Source organism: Erpetoichthys calabaricus, chromosome 10 (genome assembly GCF_900747795.2).
Source record: "Erpetoichthys calabaricus chromosome 10, fErpCal1.3, whole genome shotgun sequence".
NCBI classification, from domain to species: Eukaryota; Metazoa; Chordata; class Cladistia; order Polypteriformes; family Polypteridae; genus Erpetoichthys; species Erpetoichthys calabaricus.
Genome location: NC_041403.2, coordinates 145,312,364 through 145,331,783, shown reverse-complemented (window position 1 = coordinate 145,331,783; position 19,420 = coordinate 145,312,364). Strand labels below are relative to the sequence as shown.

Here is a 19,420-nt window from a genome sequence, read left to right as displayed (position 1 = left end):
CTGGCCAGGCATGGGCCCCGGCCATCCTTCACACAGGATATGATTTTCTAGTTTTCAGTTGTCCAGTTTTGGTGTCACAATGCCCACTGTGCCTCAACTTTCTGTTCTTGACTGACAGTAGCCAAGCCCCACGTGGTCTTCTGGGCTGTTTTAGCCCATCCACCTCAAGGTTCCATGTGTTTTTCATTCTGAGATGCTTTTCTGCTTACCAGAGCTGTACTGAGTGGTTATCTGGGTTACCATAGCCTTTCCATCAGCACAAACCAACCTGTCCATTCTCCTCTGAACCTCTCTCATCACAAGGCATTTCCATCCTCAGAACTGCTGCTCACTGGATGTTTTTTTGTTTTTCACACTATTCTGGGTAAACTTTTGAGACTGTTGTCTGTGAAAATCCCAGAAGACCAGCAGTTACAGAAACAATCAAACCAACCTGACCGGCGCCAACAATCATGGCACAGTCTAAATTACTGAGACCACATTTTTTCTTCTATTCTTGTGTTTGATGTGAACATTAATTGAACTTCGTGTCTGTGTCTGCATGATTTTATGCATTGCATTGCTGCCACGTGATTGGCTGATTAGAGAATTGCATGCATACACAGGCATACAGGTCTTCCTAATAATTTGCTCAGTGAGTGTAGAAGCTCATATTCACTCTATAAAGTACAAAACTAAGGATGATAAATGCAATTTTAGTTCTCATTTTTTTCCTCAGATGTTAATCGCTGTGTTGAATTAAAAGGAAAAAAAAAAACAAAAGACGCTTACTATAGGAATAAGTCACACAAGGCCTGTACGGAACCTTTTCATTTTGAAAACTAAGTAGGTAGGCATGAGTTTAGCTTTGGTTACCCTCCATCCTCTTTAAGTCAGATGCCATTTACCCTGCATCCTCTTTTTTGAAAACCAAAATATGGTCTCCTGCCTATAGTCTGTGAGCTAAGCAAGCCTGTGAGGCTCAGACCTTGGAGAACACAAAGGGGATAATAAAACAGGGTACCACTTGAAGGTTACCATAATGGGTGACACGTTGTATACTATAGTAGTCCGGGCTGAATGGTCCAGAGAGGGAAGTGAGCCACTTGCCCCTTACAGGCTGCCCTGTCCACAGAGTCTGGAGTCTCCTTCTATTGCTCAGTGAGTTGATGGAACCTCTTTATAACTTGAAGGGCATAGCTGCAACACCATAAAGTGAATTCCCTGACTGAAACATATGCACAAATTCTTATTTTTCTTCTTTCAGCTACTCCCATTAGGGGTTGCCACAGCAGATCATCTTCTTCCATATCTTTCTGTCCTCTGCATCTTGTTCTGTTATACCCATCACCTGCATGTCCTCTCTCACCACATCCATAAGTCTCCTCTTAGGCCTTCCTCTTTTTCTCATGCCTGGCAGCACTATCCTTAGCATCATTCTCCCAATATACCCAGCATCTCTCCTCTGCACATGTCCAAACCAACACAATCTCGTCTCTCTGACTTTGTCTCCCAACCGTCCAACTTGAGCCGACCCTCTAAAGCCCTCATTTCTAATCCTATCCATCCTCATCACACTCAATGCAAATCTTAGCATTTTTAACTCTGCCACCTCCAGCTCTGTCTCCTGCTTTCTGGTCAGTGCCATCGTCTCCAACCCATATAACATAGCTGGTCTCACTACCGTCCTGTAGACCTTCCCTTTCACTCTTGCTGATACCTGTCTGTCACAAATCACTCCTGACACTCTTCTCCACCCATTCCACCCTGCCTGTACTCTCTTCTTCACCTCTCTTCCACAATCCCCATTACTCTGTACTGTTGATCCCAAGTATTTAAACTCATCCACCTTCGCCAACTCTACTCTTTGCATGCTCATCATTCCACTGACCTCCCTCTCATTTACACACATGTATTCTGTCTTGTTCCTACTGACCTTCATTCCTCTCCTCTCTAGAGCATATTTCCACCTCTCCAGGGTCTCCTCAACCTGCTCCTTACTATCGCTACAGATCACAATGTCATCAGCAAACATCATAGTCCACGGGGACTCCTGTCTAATCTCGTCTGTCAAACCTGTCCATCACCATTGCAAATAAGAAAGGGCTCAGAGCCGATCCCTGATGTAATCCCACCTCCACCTTGAATGCATCTGTCACTCCTACCGCAAACCTCACCACGGTCACATTTCCTTCATACATATCCTGTACAACTGTTACGTACTTCTCTGCCACTCCCGACTTCTTCATACAATACCACAACTCCTCTCGAGGCACCCTGTCATACACTTTCTCCAGGTCCACAAAGATGCAATGCACCTCCTTCTGGCCTTCTCTATACTTCTCCATCAACATCCTCAGAGCAAACATTACATCTGTGGTTCTCTTTCTTGGCATGAAACCATACTGCTGCTCACTAATCATATCCACTATCATAAACGTATCATATCATATCATAAACATATGCACTAATATTTACAAAAATATATGCAAAAGGTTTAAGCTTCAATCACTTGGCGTCCATAAGAATAAGTCAGCACTGAAGATTTTTATGTGCATACACATTCATAAACCCGATTAATCCATTCTAGAGCAAGAGGACTGGAGACAATCCCAGCAGCACTAGGTGCAAGGTAGAAAATAACCAGTCCCCTGCAAGCAACCAACACTGAGGTCAATTTAGAGATACAGGTTAACGTAAAGAACACATCTTTGGGATGTGGGAGGATAACTACATTACATAGACATGGTGAGAACATGCAGACTTCATGCTTATAACAATCACAGTGCACTTTCCCCAAGAGGCAGCAGTGCTAACCTCCATACCATCAAAGTTCACATGGATGACTATTCAAGAAGGCTTTCAGTGTGTAAATCAAGCATGAGTTTTGATGTTAAACAGGCTAACATTTTGCTCTCAGAAATGACCTGTAAAATTTTTGCATAGATCTTTAATAACGGATTCCTTAATCTGATGGCATCGATTATATTTTATATTCAAACAGAAGACAACAATCCCGAAATCAGACTGTTGAGTAAAGTTTTAAATGGTTAACAGATCTGAGGAGCACTGAAACACACCCGGTTGTAGCCACTGTAAATGAGAAGGACTCATTGTTGTGTTCATTTTGGGTTGTCCTATCAGGGCAACTGCGGGCTTCAGGTAACTGGGAACAGCTCTCAGACTGGTCACTGCCCTCAAGTATGCCCATTTTCCCTATATTAGCCTCTTCCAGAAGACGTGCATGTTTGTTTATGTCTATAAATTCACCGGATGTGAGTTTTAATGCAATAGAATGGACTGGCAACCCATTCTTGTCTGGTTCCTCCCATGTATTTAATGCTGCTGGGAATAGCTCCAACTCCCCATGACCAAACTCATGGAATTCATCCAGAGCATGCTGTATATTTATTTGTTTTTGTCCAGGAACACTTAACTCACAGGCTCAGAAAGCTTTTATGGCATTTTCTGAAGTCCAAACTCCAGGATCTGAATGCCCAAACAAATGTCAAGCCTCCTTGCTCCTCGGTGCATGGCTCACAGCCTTTTGGAACACTTGACTCTAAAAGATGCACGTATCACATTTACGCTCGAGCCTCTGAAGTAAGAGACTCAAAAAAAAAAGGCAAGAGAAACACAGAGAGGGAACGAAGGCTGCTTGGCATGGTAAACCTTGTTCATTTCCTGTGAGCTATTCCTAGCCCAGTGCTGCTCCCATGGCGCTCTTCGTTTATTTTCTTTTGAGATCTTAGACTTTAAGCCAACAGTTCTTTAGATGACAAAAGACTCCATATATTTATTTCCCTTCACAATTTTATTCTGCCGTTATCTTTAATGTGCTACCCTGGTGTGATATATTCAGTTTCATTTCAACCATTAAAGACTCAAAGTGTTCGTTAGACATAGCCGCTTAAAGACCTTTTTGTTTTGGGTGAGTACTAAAAAGACATTTTTATTGTTATATACAAGAATTGTATATTTTTTTTAAAGTAAGCCCAAAAAAAGAGAGTATAATATATCAGTAAGCACGTTTTTCAAGCAATCACATGTCCCAAAGGCTTATTTCCAATGAATACAACTGAGCACAAATAATGTCAGTATGACATGGTGGCCATCACAGCAGGGTGGGTTTTCTGTCCGACTGTTCTAAGGTTAGCACTCACAAAACTGTCTAACCTGATGGTTACTACCTCAAGTCTTTCTACCCTCATGCCTTACATTTATCCACCCATTCGCTTACGGAGCCCACTTCATTCTTATAGGTGTGCAGATTGTGCATTTAGCAGACAATGCATTACTCTTTTAATACATCTAATAACTGAAAACATCAAGCTCACTGCCATCACATGTCCTTCCCCAAAGAAGCCTGTGGAATATATATGTATGCTTACGCGCAGACCTTATGAAATGACAGCTGGTGTCCATATATGTTTGTGGAGACATGGGACCTAACACAATAGACCAACATAAAGCAATTAGTTCAATGTGTCCTTCTTTCAGTGTATCGAAAACAAACCCACACAGGCACGGGGAAACAATGCCAATTCCACATGGATAGCGGGCTTGCTGGAGGTCCAAACCAGAATCTGATAGTTGTCTGCTTGCTGTGCTAACTTTTGCCCTACTATGATGTGAATAAGTTTACAAAACTGAACAACTTTTGTAGAGTGCAAATAAGACTTCAGTGAAATTTTGTCGGAGGCAAGCCTCGTAAGAATTAAAATTAAAAATCTTGTAAGGAGATGAAACGTGATTTTCTCAGGAAGACACTTTCACGTCCTGTGAGACAGGTCTTTGTGCCAAGAGATTTAATAAAATCGGAAATAAAAGACAAAGAGTAGATGACAAAGTAGAATGTCGTAAAGAATTCAAAAACGTTGACGTGATACACATGCAAAGCAGGTTAAAGATAATGGAAGTACGAAAATTCGAAAGGATAGGAAAAGAATAGTAAAGATCGCATTAGTGCAAACAAATGGAAATTATTACATGGTGAAATAACGGAACAGCGAAAAGAGATCGAATATATTGTTCGGATTTAAACTTTAAGTCTGATACTTGTAGATCGTCTAATTCGTGTTGCCACCATGGAAAAAAAAAAGTAGTGTTTCTTCCCAATGAAGAGGCGTATCCATGAGAATTAAAAGATTTGTTGTTTTGTGAAAGTGAAATCCCGCGAGAGAAAATTTCAAGCTCCGCGAGCCAAGAGCTTATGCAAAGAGATTTGAAAAAGTCCTGCGCATATAACCACACACACGGTTCAATCATTTCTCATTTGTATGAATGCTATTGTCAGACACATTTCTTGTAGAGAGAAACAAACGATATTCACTCATGTGCATTTATACGTTGCGTTGTCACAATGTAATTCCAAACACGGAATCAAAATTCAAGGTGATGTTGATGAAAAGATAAAAGCGAAAAGAGATTGAATATATGGACAAGTATGTAAATATTGTTTGGCTTTAAAATTTAAGTCGGAGACTTGTAGATCATCTAATTTGTGTTGCCATTAGGGAAAAGTAGTGTTTCTTCCCAATGAAGAGGCCTATCTGCAAGAATTAAAAGTTTTGTTTTTGGTGAAAGTGAAATCCACATACGCGAGCGACAGAGACATTGGTGAGCAAAGCGAGCACAGGGCGAAGCCCCCTAGTATACTACATTATAGAAAGGAAACAAATTCTTGATTTCTGGTGTCAGGTGTTAAGAGGGTTAACAGTTCAGCTACCTTGATGCTGTGTGACTTGCTTACCTCAGGTAAACCCAGCTGATCTATAAGTTTCAAACTGAGAGTAAATTACAAATGCAAGACACTAAGACGGAGTACCTGTAGACACCATAATCCCCAAGCCCAACAGGATCGTGCCATAGATTTGTGTCTGAGGAGCACCTTGCTGGTGCTGACCAGGTAGGCACTGCCACTCCAGGGCGAGAGGGGGTGTTGTCACTAACTGTCTTGTCTATTTCTCCTACAGTAGAAAGAAGACATCTCAGGATGCCACCATCCTCAACTCCCGTCCCTCCCGGTCTGAAACATATAAATAAAGAGCCCATCCCTGGAAGGTGGCATCTCAGTTAGACCTGATCTCACAGCAGGACAGAGCTCACAGTTAGATGACCCTTTGGCATATTTTGTTTTCTTAGCACTCTGTGCACCTGTTTATTTAACTGAATCATTTTTTGTTGGGAAAAACAATATTTAACGGTATGGCCTGGTTGGGCCTATTTTTGGGACTCTGCCATTTCACTCGATTATCACAATGGATAAAAGGTTCATTCTAACAGCAATCCTGGAAGTCTGTGGTTTGAGTGGAGTGGACAACAAATCATGGACCTCAGAAACGGTTTAGGGGTGACAGTTAAGGACATTTTGGACTGTAAAATGATCAGGATTTAGGAAGGCACATTAGTATGTAGTATTACACCGAACACTCCCTTACACTTCACCATTTGTTATCTAGTAACATTTCATTGAATTTCCATTAAATTCAAACAACCTGAGGCATCAATCCATACAGGCCACTAATGACTTAGCTCATCTTTTTCATTCAGTTTAAAGAACCGTTGACCCCTCCAGCACCAAAATAAACAATATATTGTATAGCCGCCACAGAAATATGTTATTGGTATGCTTTGCTATTTAACTTTCTGGCCAGCAAATGTGGACAGAAGAAGAAGATGACAGCCTGTACACACCTTTCAGTAGTAAAGTAGGCTGGTGATTGACAGCGGCATCCTTGAAGACGTCCGGTGAGTACACATCCAGTTGTCGGGATCTGTCTGGTAATCTGCTTAAATTGTACCATTTTTGAAATGAAGAAGAGGAGCAGCAAACAGAGAAAAAACAAATCTCAACATACCTCCCCAGATCGGCAACTATTCTGGTCATTTAAAGAAACTAGCAGCTATCTACAGAGCTCTAGATAAGTGAAAGATTCACAAAAAGGTGCCAGTTCAGTTGGTCTTCGATTGCAATGATACAATAATAGTTGAACACAGAGCGGGCTATGGTGGGACCAGTGCCAATATTCAACTGAATGCTAAGAAAAGGTGGTGGTGGCACAAAACTTCAATCATTGTGATACACTGCTAGTTGAACGAAGATTTGCAAAAAGCTGCTGGTACTTTATGTATAAACAGGAAGAGATGCTTTCCCCCCTCAAGTGCTGATGTTAAGTCATTATTTTCACACAGTTTGGAAATGCACATAGAAAAATATTTGCAACCTAGCGAAGTTAACCAGCTGCTGGGTACATCCATTTGCTGATGCTGTGTTAGGCACATTTTAAGGCCTCCTGTGCCAGCAGTATTAAACACAAGCCACAGAGGAATTTTTACTGTATCTTCTGTTCAAAGCATCTCAATTTGAATTCATTTTTCTCTTTAGTATCCTTTTTAAGTGAGTTCTGTTTGACTAATAACATAAAATTCTCAAGCCCACTTAATCAGCTTCAGGATTACTGAGACCCAGGGTCTATTGTGGCAGAATTGGGTGCAAGGCAAGAAGGAGCCCTGGATAGTGCAACCCACCACAAGGACCCAGTCATACATGCATCCGCACTAAGCCAGTTTAGAGTCACCAAGTAACCTGCAGGTCGTTGGAGACATGGGGGACGTACAGAACATGGTAGAAATCCCTTGCATACAGTGAAAATGGGCAAACTCAACACATACTGACCGTATGCTGAATTCCAACCCAGGATGCTGGATCCATTAGTTTGTTGTACTACTTCCTCCACCACACTATTTAGATTACGAAAATCTTAACTCTAAGAGTTTTGGGGTCTCTAAAAGGAAGCCCCAAAATCTCCTTTTATTTGGTATGTATATTGATACACAGAAGCAAAACAACACTAACTCTGCAGCATGACATGGCTATTTTCATTTCTAAACTGTGGGCCCTTCTGTCTAGAGTTTGCATGTTCTCTCCATGGCAGCGTTTCTTTCTTTTGAAAGGCTATAAATACAACAGCTATAAATCCAGGTAAAATCCACCATTGGGATTTTTGGATTGCCAATGTAGCACTCATGTTGCCATCTGCAAAGCTAGAAAATGTATGTTAGTCCAGAAGTGGAAGATTTATTTAAAAATCAAACAGAGCACTAAAATAGTTACCAGTCTGTCTGATAGGATGCCTACCACAACTGACCAACCTAACAACCATCTAGTCTTACTTCCACCTGCCACATTTTCCTTTCTCCACCTTTCTTCCAACTATAAGCTCAAGAAGTGCATTTTAAGCCTTGGACCAGAACAACTTCCTAGACAATCCAAGAAATGTGTGAGTCCCATGCTACTGAAACTGTCTTCCTAACACTCCCCCAAACACCCCAGGTATTCCTATATCTATGACACCAACTCTTACATATTTGTCCAGGCAGACCACAAGTCACTTGCTGTCAAACATGAGTAGCAGGATGCTACATATAAGACAATGGGTTACCCCACTGCCACTGCTGTAATTGGTTGCTTCTATGGTATTCCTGACCACACCTCACTGTCCTTCTATTATGTACGGACTGGGATATCCTGCAGGGATCATATAGTGAGAACATTGAGGAGGTTGTTGACTGCACTACTGACTACATCAACTTCTGTATGGACATTGAAGTTTCAGTAAGAACTGTACGCTGCTATGCTAACAACAAGCCATGGATTACAAGTGACATCAAGGGCCTTTTGAACCAGAAGAAAAGGGCTTTTAAAGGCGGTGATCAGCATGAGCTCAAGTGTGTGCAAAAGGAACTCCAAGTCCAGCTCAGGGCGGCAAAGGAGCAGTACAGGAGAAAGCTGGAGCAAATGTTGCAGAATAACAGCATGAAGGAAGTGCGGGATGGGATGGAGATCATCACTGGCTGCAGCTTGAAGTGGGGTGCCACCATCGAGAGAGACGTGGAGAGAGCAAACCAAATGAACAACTTCTTTAACAGGTTTGACCACCCTAACCCACTCTCACTCCCACCTCGGAGTACTGCACCCTCCACACATCCTTCTGCTGATACCAGCATAGGAGAGAGTTTCCTCCCACCCACATTTACATCAGCCCAGGTAAGAAGAGAGCTGAGGAAACTTTGTGCCAGCAAAGCAGTGGGTCCAGATGGAGTATTGACATGACTGCTGAAGGCCTGTACATTGGAGCTGGGGAGTCCTCTACAGCGCATCTTCAACCTGAGCCTGGAACAAGGGACAGTCCCAAAGCTTTGGAAAACATCTTGCATCACCCCAGTCCCAAAGGTATCACGTCCTAGTGAGCTGAATGACTTCCGGCCTGTCTCTCTGACGTCACATGTGATGAAGACCATGGAGCTGCTGCTGCTTCACCACCTGAGGCCACAGGTCTTGCCACGCCCTCAACCCTCTGCAGTTCGCATACCAGGAGAAGGTGGAAGCGGAGGATGCCATCATCTATATGCTACACCGATCCCTCTCCCACTTGGAAAGAGGCAGTGGTGCTGTAAGAATTATGTTTCTCGACTTCTCTAGCGCCTTCAACACCATCCAACCTCTGCTCCTTAGGGACAAACTGACAGAGATGGGAGTAGATTCATACCTGGTGGCATGGATCGTAGACTATCTTACAGACAGACCTCAGTATTTGCGTCTCAGGAACTGCAGGTCTGACATTGTGGTCAGCAACACAGGAGCACCGCAGGGGACTATGCTTTCTCCGGTGCTGTTCAGCCTATATACATCGGACTTCCAATACAACTCAGAGTCCTGCCACGTGCAAAAGTTCACTGACAACACTGCTATCGTGGGCTGCATCAGGAGTGGGCAGGAGGAGGAGTATAGGAACCTCATCAAGGACTTTGTTAAATGGTGCGACTCAAACTACCTACAACTGAACACCAGCAAAACCAAAGAGCTGGTGGTGGATTTTAGGAGGACTAGGACCCTCATGGACCCGTGATCATCAGAGTTGACTGTGTGCAGAGGGTGCAGACCTATAAATATCTGGGAGTGCAGCTGGATGATTAATTGGACTGGACTGCCAATACTGATGCGCTGTGCAAGAGAGGGCAGAGCTGACTATACTTCCTTAGAAGGCTGGTGTCTTTCAACATCTGCAATAAGATGCTGCAGATGTTCTATCAGACGGTTCTGGCGAGTGCCCTCTTCTATGTGGTGTTGTGCTGGGGAGGCACCATAAAGAAGAGGGATGCCTCACGCCTGGACAAACTGGTGAGGAAGGCAGGCTCTATTGTAGGCACGGAGTTGGACAGTTTGACATCCGTGGCAAAGCGATGAGCGCTGAGCAGGCTCCTGTCAATCATGGAGAATCCACTGCATCCACTAAACAGTATCATCTCCAGATAGAGGAGCAGCTTCAGCGACAGACTGCTGTCACTGTCCTGTTCCACTGACAGGCTGAGGAAATCGTTCCTCCCCCACACTATGCGACTCTTCAATTCCACTCGGGGGGGTAAACGTTAACATTATACAAAGTTATTGTCTGTCTGTATACCTGCATTGTTATCACTCTTTAATTTAATATTGTATTTATCAGTATGCTGCTGCTGGAGTATGTGAATTTCCCCTTGGGATTAATAAAGTATCTACAGTATCTATCTATCTATCTATCTATCTATCTATCTATCTATCTATCTATCTATCTATCTATCTATCTATCTATCTATCTATCTATCTATCTATCTATCTATCTATCTATCTATCTATCTATCTATCTATCTATCTATCTACTCATCCCCAAGTAGTTCAGATTTCACTATGCTGAAACATCAGGGCATCAGTGATGTCTTTAGATGGGCAACCTAATTTATGTGTCAACATCATCAATCCAGGCATGAAGCAGATAAACAAGGTTAGAAGGGTCTAGAGTAATCAAAGCCAGTGACAGAAGCCTCTGAACATAATTGCATTTGACTTCACGAGTCATGTTTCATCAAATCCATAGACTTAGAATCAGTGCGGCGTATAGAGAAATTCTCAAGATTGTGTCACACAACTTATCCAGGAGACTTTCTGGATGCTCTACCATTTCATAATCCTACATCCTTGGTGAGTGAAGTTTGAACACTGAGAACATTCTACCTCAGTTTATTTAAAAAGATCCAATGCCTGAGTCTGTAGTCATGCCACCTGCACTTCAGGACAGGTAATCCATGTTTGAGTGTGGTCAGCACTTGGATGGGAGACCAACCAGGAAAACTTGGGTTGCTGCTTGAAGAGGTGTTGAAGAGGTCATCAGGAAGTGGTTAGCTGTGGTCTATGTGTGGATCTCAATGCCCCAGTGCAGTAAAAATGGTGGATGAGATGAAAACCGACCTCCTAACCCTCTATGGACACAAAAGATCCCTGGGCATCTTTTCAAAAGAGTATAGGGTTTTCTAATGTCCTGGCAAAACTACCCATCAATCCCTCATCCATTCTGTCCACCCTATTTATTTCTACCTGGCTAACTTTGTCTCTCACTCCTTTAAATCCTAACAGCTAATGTGAGGTGAGCGTACTAGCGCAAGAATGGCTGGCGTCGCATCATCCAGGTGGGTGCTGCACATTGGTGGTTGCTGAAATGGCTTCCTCAGTCTTTATAAAGCATTTTAAACAGTGAGAAAAGGCTTTGTCCATTTTATCCTTACAAACAGCACATCTCTGGAACTTATTTAAGTAGCAGAGCAACTTTGTAAGAGTTAAAGGGGCAACTGAAGTGAGAATTCTGATTGACTTCTTCATCTCCCATGAAGTACTAAATGGTATCCAATATACTGACCTCCTGCAGCCAGGGGTCACTGACTTCTTTTCTGGCAGCAGGCCTGTCAGGCAGGTGGGGAAGGGTGCTGTCAGCAGTGCGCTTGAACCGTACAATTGGAGGGATTTATTTGTGCGAGACTTGTTCTTGGGAGGTAAGGTTTGACAGAAGAGGTCACCGGGTTAACCTTGAGACCAAAGGTCTGATAGTGGATGGAGAAACTTTGAGATTCTTACAATTTGGCTTTTGTGGAGCTGGTCTTTGATTAAAAGGCATCTGTAATGATGAAAATCTGTGGAGGATGTTAAACAGTTTACTGTACACATGCGAGCCTTAGTCCGATGTCTTTCTTAAGCCTTCTTCTAAGTGGATCACCAGATCTGGGTGTCTGCTAGGATCGCAAGTCGCAATGTTTATTATTCATTGTTAATTCTAAACAATTATATGTGCAATTATTAATAACAGGGAAAGTTAATTCCAAGGAAACATTATTGAGGTTTTTCAGCTTGTAAAGAAAAGAAATCGATGATTCTTTCTTTACTGTAAATCGAGATATACTGTAATGGCACCACGGTTATTGCTCATGGCCTAAACTCTACAGACCTCAGTTTTTGTCATGCCCCTGTTTGTGGAATTTTTCCCCCGAACTAAATGGGTTTTCATAAATGTTACTTTAGTTGTGACTCCTAATCTGAGTCTCGATAGGTGTGTGAGTGAGTCACCCTTAAATTAATTCACATCTGTTATCGGCTAAAGGTTTGTACTCAGGCAGGCTCTGTAACCGGCCATGAAAAGCTGGGATGTGGACAGATGGATGTGTGCTTGCATATACAATATATTGCATTGCCAAGCCCCCAAAGTCGTAAAAATGCACAATAGGGACACAGAACAGGGAATTTATTAAGAGAATACTACGCTGTGGCAAGATGACTCTGGTGGATTCTGAAGAAACAGAAATTCTGAAAACACTAGAAAGAGAGTGAGAGAGAGAAAAACACTATGAAGGATTAATAGGAAGCAAGATAATTCAATCCAGGACAGCATGAGGGAGTAAAGGGTCTTTAAAAACAAAAGAGCCAAAAGAACCATCCACACAAAAGTTCCAAAAATGTTCCTTATTTATTTAAAACCATAAAAGGTTCCATACGGTACCTAGCCATGAATAAATGGTAACAGATTTTGTGAAATACAATAATTTCCTTATTTTAAAGAACTCTTGTTGCATACTGTAATACCAGGAGCAGTTCAAGTTGTCTTGCTCTGCTCCATTCTGCTAAGTAGCCTATGGCACATACTGTATTCATGTCTGAGGATCATCTTCCATGCTCATTCAATACCACCCCGGGATATGAGGGGGCAGAGTCACTGACAGTATTGTCTCCTTCTGTTCCACAGCAAAGAGAAAATGACCAGTGAAGGAAACTGACTCCGTCCCTTTTGGTTGGAGGACTATAAATTGGACACACTCCCAAAAGGTGGCATCTCATTTGGAATGCTAAGCCCAGAACGGTGCTCTACTCCAGACCTGATACACCATTAGCAGGCATTGCAGCCCTGTATTTTGGGATATTGTGCCACCGAGTGCTATTTCCGTTGCATTAAATCGATCAATCAAATGGTGCGCCAACATTTATTGCATGACCACAACTATTGCACATCAAAGATTTCTGTATTTTCCACAAATCAAAAATATTTTCAAAGCCCAAAGAAAAAGAATTTCACATACAATAAACCCTTCCTAGAATAATACGATTCTTTGTCAAGCCTTGAACCACATAACCCAGGAAAGTCAGTCAGTCAGTCAGTCAGTCAGTCAGTCATTTTGCAACCCGCTATATCCTAACACAGAGTCACGGGGGGGTCTGCTGGAGCCAAGCACATCCAGCACAGAGCGCAAGGCAGGAACAAATCCCAGACAGGGCACCAGCCCACCGCAGACCAAGGAAAGTGCCATTTTAAACTCCTTATTTTTAAGAGTGATGGAATTTGGCTGCCATTTAAAATGTTGTTGGTGCATAGCCCTTAATGGGAGTGAAAAAATCAGTGGTGCAAGTATACCAGGGGCTCTTAGTGCATTAGAAACGTTAGGGAGGAGGTTAATGGCATCTCTCTACCCCACCACTTTGAAATCTAGAGTGCTACAATTGAGTTCTCTGGTAAGAACACAGAAAGATGTTATTGTATGGTGTGAGAGGATGAGAGGAGAGTGACTGTTGTCCTGTAGTTGGATTTATGAGATTGATAAAAATGGGAGCCCCCTCCACTTGATAGTAAAGAATGACAACTTGTAAGGAATGTGGCCTTAACCCTATTAAGTGTCTAATATTATGCTCTCTAATAATATCCATCCTCTTTGCATTTGGTAAATAAAACTATGTTCTGACATTTTACTGTATGTATTGTGATGTATGGCGGCACGGTGGTGCAGTGGGTAGCGCTGCTGCCTCGCAGTTGAGAGATCTGGGGACCTGGGTTCGCTTCCCGGGTCCTCCCTGTGTGGAGTTTGCATGTTCTCCCCGTGTCTGCGTGGGTTTCCTCCGGGCGCTCCGGTTTCCTCCCACAGTCCAAAGACATGCAGGTTAGGTGGATTGGTGATTCTAAATTGGCCCTAGTGTGTGTTTGTGTGTGTCCTGCGGTGGGTTGGCACTCTGCCCAGGATTGGTTCCCTGCCTTGTGCCCTGTGTTGGCTGGGAATGGCTCCCGTGACCCTGTGTTCGGATTCAGCGGGTTGGAAAATGGATGGATGGATGGATTGTGATGTATTATGTTTTGTTTTTGGGTATGGTACCTCTAGATCAGGGGTTATTAACATGAGGTCTGTGGACCCCTAGGGGGTCCATGGATGGGTTTCAGGGGGTCTGTGAGGATCAGATAAAATTAACATTTATATTCACTATACAGCCTGGTACTGTTGATTTGGAGTAGATTTAGTAGTAGTAGTAGTAATGGTAGTAGAAAACATAGTAGTAGTAGATCTGTTTTAATTTGCACAAGAGGATTGTATTTCATAATCATAATGAGAGACCGGTACTTTTTGGATAAAAAAAGAGTGTTTTTTTAGACTGTTTACTTTAAAGTTTAATAATACTTTGTGTATGTCATATATGTATGAGACAATCAAATCTTGATAAGTAAAGTACATTATATTAATTGCATGCAAAGTTGTGTTGAATATTTCTGAAGAAGGGGGTCCATAGCTTTCATCAGAGTCTTAAAGGGGGCCATGACTCAAAAAAGGTTAAGAATCACTGCTCTAGATAGATAGATAGATAGATAGATAGATAGATAGATAGATAGATAGATAGATAGATAGATAGATAGATAGATAGATAGATAGAGATTGTATATAAAATGTAAGCACTGTATAAACACATATCACAATCTTATTATGTAAGATTACAACTTTAGAAGTGAAGAGAATAGCTAAACAACTGTGAGCCATTGAAATGATTTAGTTTAACAAATAAATAAACACAAGTGAAATCATTCCTGTATTTCTTAGATGCACACAGTAGTGAGTATTGCAGAAATAAGCATACTGTTGAGTAAGAGACGGGAATTAAAGAGATAAAAAACACCTGCCAGGAAGGTCTGCCAGCAGTATGATTAAGACACCCGGATTTTAATATTTACATACAAGTACGTTCAATTGTAGAATTTTCATTCCAGTCTGAATTGTGGGCAGGCTGCTCAGTGAAGTGTGTCTTTTGTAGTCCCTGCCATTCTAAAGCTAGACTTATCATTCATTCATTCATTCATTCATTCATTCCCCATAGTGTACAAGTCAAAGTCCTAGCAGCATCAGACACATGACAGAGCCCCAGAAGAAGCACACCGTCACACATGACCACTCATGTCAGTTTAGAGTTATCAGTTAACCTAACCAAAGCATGCTTAACATGCAGAAGAAAAAATGGAACAGCCCTAAAAGTAACAGGAGAAACTCCACACAGTTAGAGACAAAAAACAAAGTCTGAATCACCTGGCTAGGGGTCCTCACCAATAAGCCTACCGTAACATACCACTCATAAACCCAATTCAGTGTCATGGTGGACTCAGGCTCATCCTTGCAGCATAAGACAGTAACTGTCTCCTTCTCACTTACAGTTGGTGCACTTACACCAAGTGCAGTCCCTCACATACAGAACAACTTGCAAAGTTCACATGAATAGTAGCTGAACCAGCATTTGAACCCATGTCTTTGAAGCAGTGAGGCAAATTTCCAACTGGAATAAAAAAAAATAAACTATTGACCGTTTCTTGCAAAGTCTGATCTGTCCACTAGAAGACATATTGGAGGAGAACACTCTAGCATTATGGCAAGCCTTTCAGGGAATTACACTTCTGCCCTACAATAAATGTCACATATAAACCCACTTATGGACGTTTCCATATGCCGCTTTTCGTGTTTTTAAAGTGACAGAACTAGGGAATTATTCCCTCTTACCTTCTGGAGCCACTGGGTGTTGTTCTGCATGGCATTTTCCAGATGATGTAGCCGTTGCATGGACCACTCGTTTTCTATGGAAGGGGAGTCCCTCTGCACTCCATGAGCAGTTCCATATTGATCCGGGTTTCCCCGGCAGTTCTCCACCTCGGGCAAAACAAAGGTGTAACTGCACTGGCCATGCTGGACACGGTGAAGCCTCCTGCGGCTGCCGTCTCCCCCACGCCGCTGACCACCGCCTGAAGCTGCCGCAGCAGCACCTGTGATCAGCACGCTGAGACAGAAAGATGTGAGCATCATCCTTGTCAGACAAAAGACATGCAGGCAGTGTAAGCTCCTAGAAGGGCATGCTTGCTTTTAGCATGCCATTTACTTATAGAAAGAAGGTCCGTTGTGCTGGTAGATGTCCTCCGTAACACCTTATGGAACAGGGTTGGGTCTCCCTTCTGCAGAGTGGCCGGTCAGATCCTTGAGTTCTCTTGGAACTGTGAGGCTAAGGAGTTGCACGTTTGAGTGAGCGCCGCTGGCTGTCCTCCTATCCCACCACAGTGGGGTCGAGTTTCAAAAATGACCACAGCCAAATAGCTCAGCCCCTTATCTCAGCAAGGGAATGGTTCCACCTCACACACAAAAAAAGGAAAAAAAAAACAAATAAATAAATAAAGATTCTGCGAGTCTTCCATTCTGAAACTGTCACTCAGAAAGAGAAAGGAAACCAGAATGCCGGCTTTATTTATTTTTTCCTTATTTTTATTCAAATAAGAATGGGGGGGCATTCTTAAATAAATCAAACTGATTAAGCACAGATGCTGTGCAGAAAAGATGCAGCAGGCATTAAGTGAACGTGGAAAAAATGGAAGTTTCATTCTCATAAAATGTAACTTTTGTTTATGTGCCAAGAGGGCTTTTGACATCTCTTCATTTGTGAATTAATTGTAAGCCAGCTATTTTATTTTTGGACGACAAGCTTTAAACTTTCTGTGATTCGTCCCCTGTCACACCATCTGCTGAAATCTGTGTGGCTCCCTCAGAATGTAACAAGCGCAATTCAAAAAGAAGATTGGAGTGGAGTGCTGCCTGCCGGGTTCTTATCTCAGGGTCCCTAAAATGCTCCCACCCCACTGACCCCGCTGGCTCCAGCTGATATCCTCTGGGCATAATGTGCTGCACGCAATGGCTTTTGTACCATCCCAGACACTTCCAAGATTAGGCAGAGAACAAACTGTAAGACTCCAATGGAGTGTTGTCACGAATATACTCGGTAAAAATGCAACAAAGACAGAAAAACTCTCTGCATTCCACTTCATGGAGAAATGAAGCAGCGTTTTGTCTATGGATTTTTACAAACTCACAAAGCGATTTTTGCATACATAAGACACGGAGAGTGGGGAAGCTGACACTGCCTTGGGCACTTATTAAATAGCTCAACATGTTTGATGCTTGGGAGAGTAAGAATGTCCCTATGCACAGACACAGGTCTTTTATGGCTTAGACCTTTGACTAACAATTTTAGGATTGAGAAATCACCCATCCATCCATCCATCCATCCATCCATTGTCTCCCGCTTATCCGAGGTCGGGTTGCGGGGGCAGCAGCTTGAGCAGAGATGCCCAGACTTCCCTCTCCCCAGCCACTTCTTCTAACTCTTCCGGGAGAATCCCAAGGCGTTCCCAGGCCAGTCGAGAGACATAGTCCCTCCAGCGTGTCCTGGGTCTTCCCCGGGGCCTCCTTCCGGTTAGACGTGCCCGGAACACGTCACCAGGGAGGCGTCCAGGAGGCATCCTGATCAGATGCCCAAGCCACCTCATCTGACTCCTCTCGATGCGGAGGAGCAGCGGCTCTACTCTGAGCCCCTCCTGGATGACTGAGCTTCTCACCCTATCTTTAAGGGAAAGCCCAGACACCCTGCGGAGGAAATTCATTTCAGCCGCTTGTATTCGCGATCTCGCTCTTCGGTCACTACCCATAGCTCATGACCATAGGTGAGGGTAGGAACATAGATCGACTGGTAAATTGAGAGCTTCGCCTTGCGGCTCAGCTCCTTTTTCACCATGACAGACCAATGCAGCGCCCGCATTACTGCGGATGCTGCACCGATCCGCCTGTCGATCTCACGCTCCATTTTTCCCTCACTCGTGAACAAGACCCCGAGATACTTGAACTCCTCCACTTGGGGCAGGATCTCGCTACAAACCCTGAGAGGGCACTCCACCCTTTTCCGGTTGAGGACCATGGTCTCGGATTTGGAGGTGCTGATTCTCATCCCAGCCGCTTCACACTCGGCTGCAAACCGATCCAGAGAGAGCTGAAGATCACGGCCTGATGAAGCAAACAGGACAACATCGTCTGCAAAAAGCAGTGACCCAATCCTGAGCACACCAAATCGGACCCCCTCAACGCCCTGGCTGCGCCTAGAAATTCTGTCCATAAAAGTTATGAACAGAATCGGTGACAAAGGGCAGCCCTGGCGGAGTCCAAACTCTCACTGGAAACGGGTTCGACTTACTGCCGGCAATGCGGACCAAGCTCTGGCACCATTCGTACAGGGATCGAACAGCCCCTATCAGGGGGGCCGGTACCCCATACTCTCGGAGTACCCCCCACAGGATTCCCCGAGGGACACGGTCGAACGCCTTTTCCAAGTCCACAAAACACAGGTAGACTGGTTGGGCAAACTCCCATGCACCCTCCATGACCCTACTAAGGGTATAGAGCTAGTCCACTGTTCCGCGACCAGGACGAAAACCACACTGTTCCTCCTGAATCCGAGGTTCGACTATCCGACGGACCCTCCTCTCCAGGACCCCTGAATAGACTTTTCCAGGGAGGCTGAGGAGTGTGATCCCTCTGTAGTTGGAACACACCCTCCGATCCCCCCTTCTTAAAGAGGGGGACCACCACCCCGGTCTGCCAATCCAGAGGCACTGTCCCTGATGTCCATGCGATGTTGCAGAGGCATGTCAACCAAGACAGTCCTACAACATCCAGAGCCTTGAGGAACTCCGGGCGTATCTCATCCACCCCCGGGGCCCTGCCACCAAGGAGTTTTTTGACCACCTCGGTGACCTCAGTCCCAGAGATGGGGGAGCCCACCTCTGAGTCCCCAGGCTCTGCTTCCTCATTGGAAGGCATGTTAATGGGATTGAGGAGGTCTTCGAAGTACTCCCGCCACCGACCCACAACGTCCCAAGTCAAGGTCAGCAGCGCACCATCCCCACCATATACAGTGTTGACACTGTACTGCTTCCCCTTCCTGAGACGCCAGATGGTGGACCAGAATCTC

General features: G+C 43.8%; 1 protein-coding gene across 1 annotated transcript in view; it reads right to left on the bottom strand.

Moving 5' to 3' along the window:
- Positions 1-16,711, bottom strand: part of angpt4 (angiopoietin 4) — a 210,477-nt gene extending 193,766 nt beyond the window's left edge. The window contains exon 1 of the mRNA XM_028812028.2: positions 16,138-16,711. Coding sequence (XP_028667861.1) covers positions 16,138-16,437 — 300 coding nt within the window. The 5' untranslated portion in view covers positions 16,438-16,711. The remainder of the gene's footprint in view (positions 1-16,137) is intronic.
- Between the last annotated feature and the right edge of the window lie 2,709 nt (positions 16,712-19,420).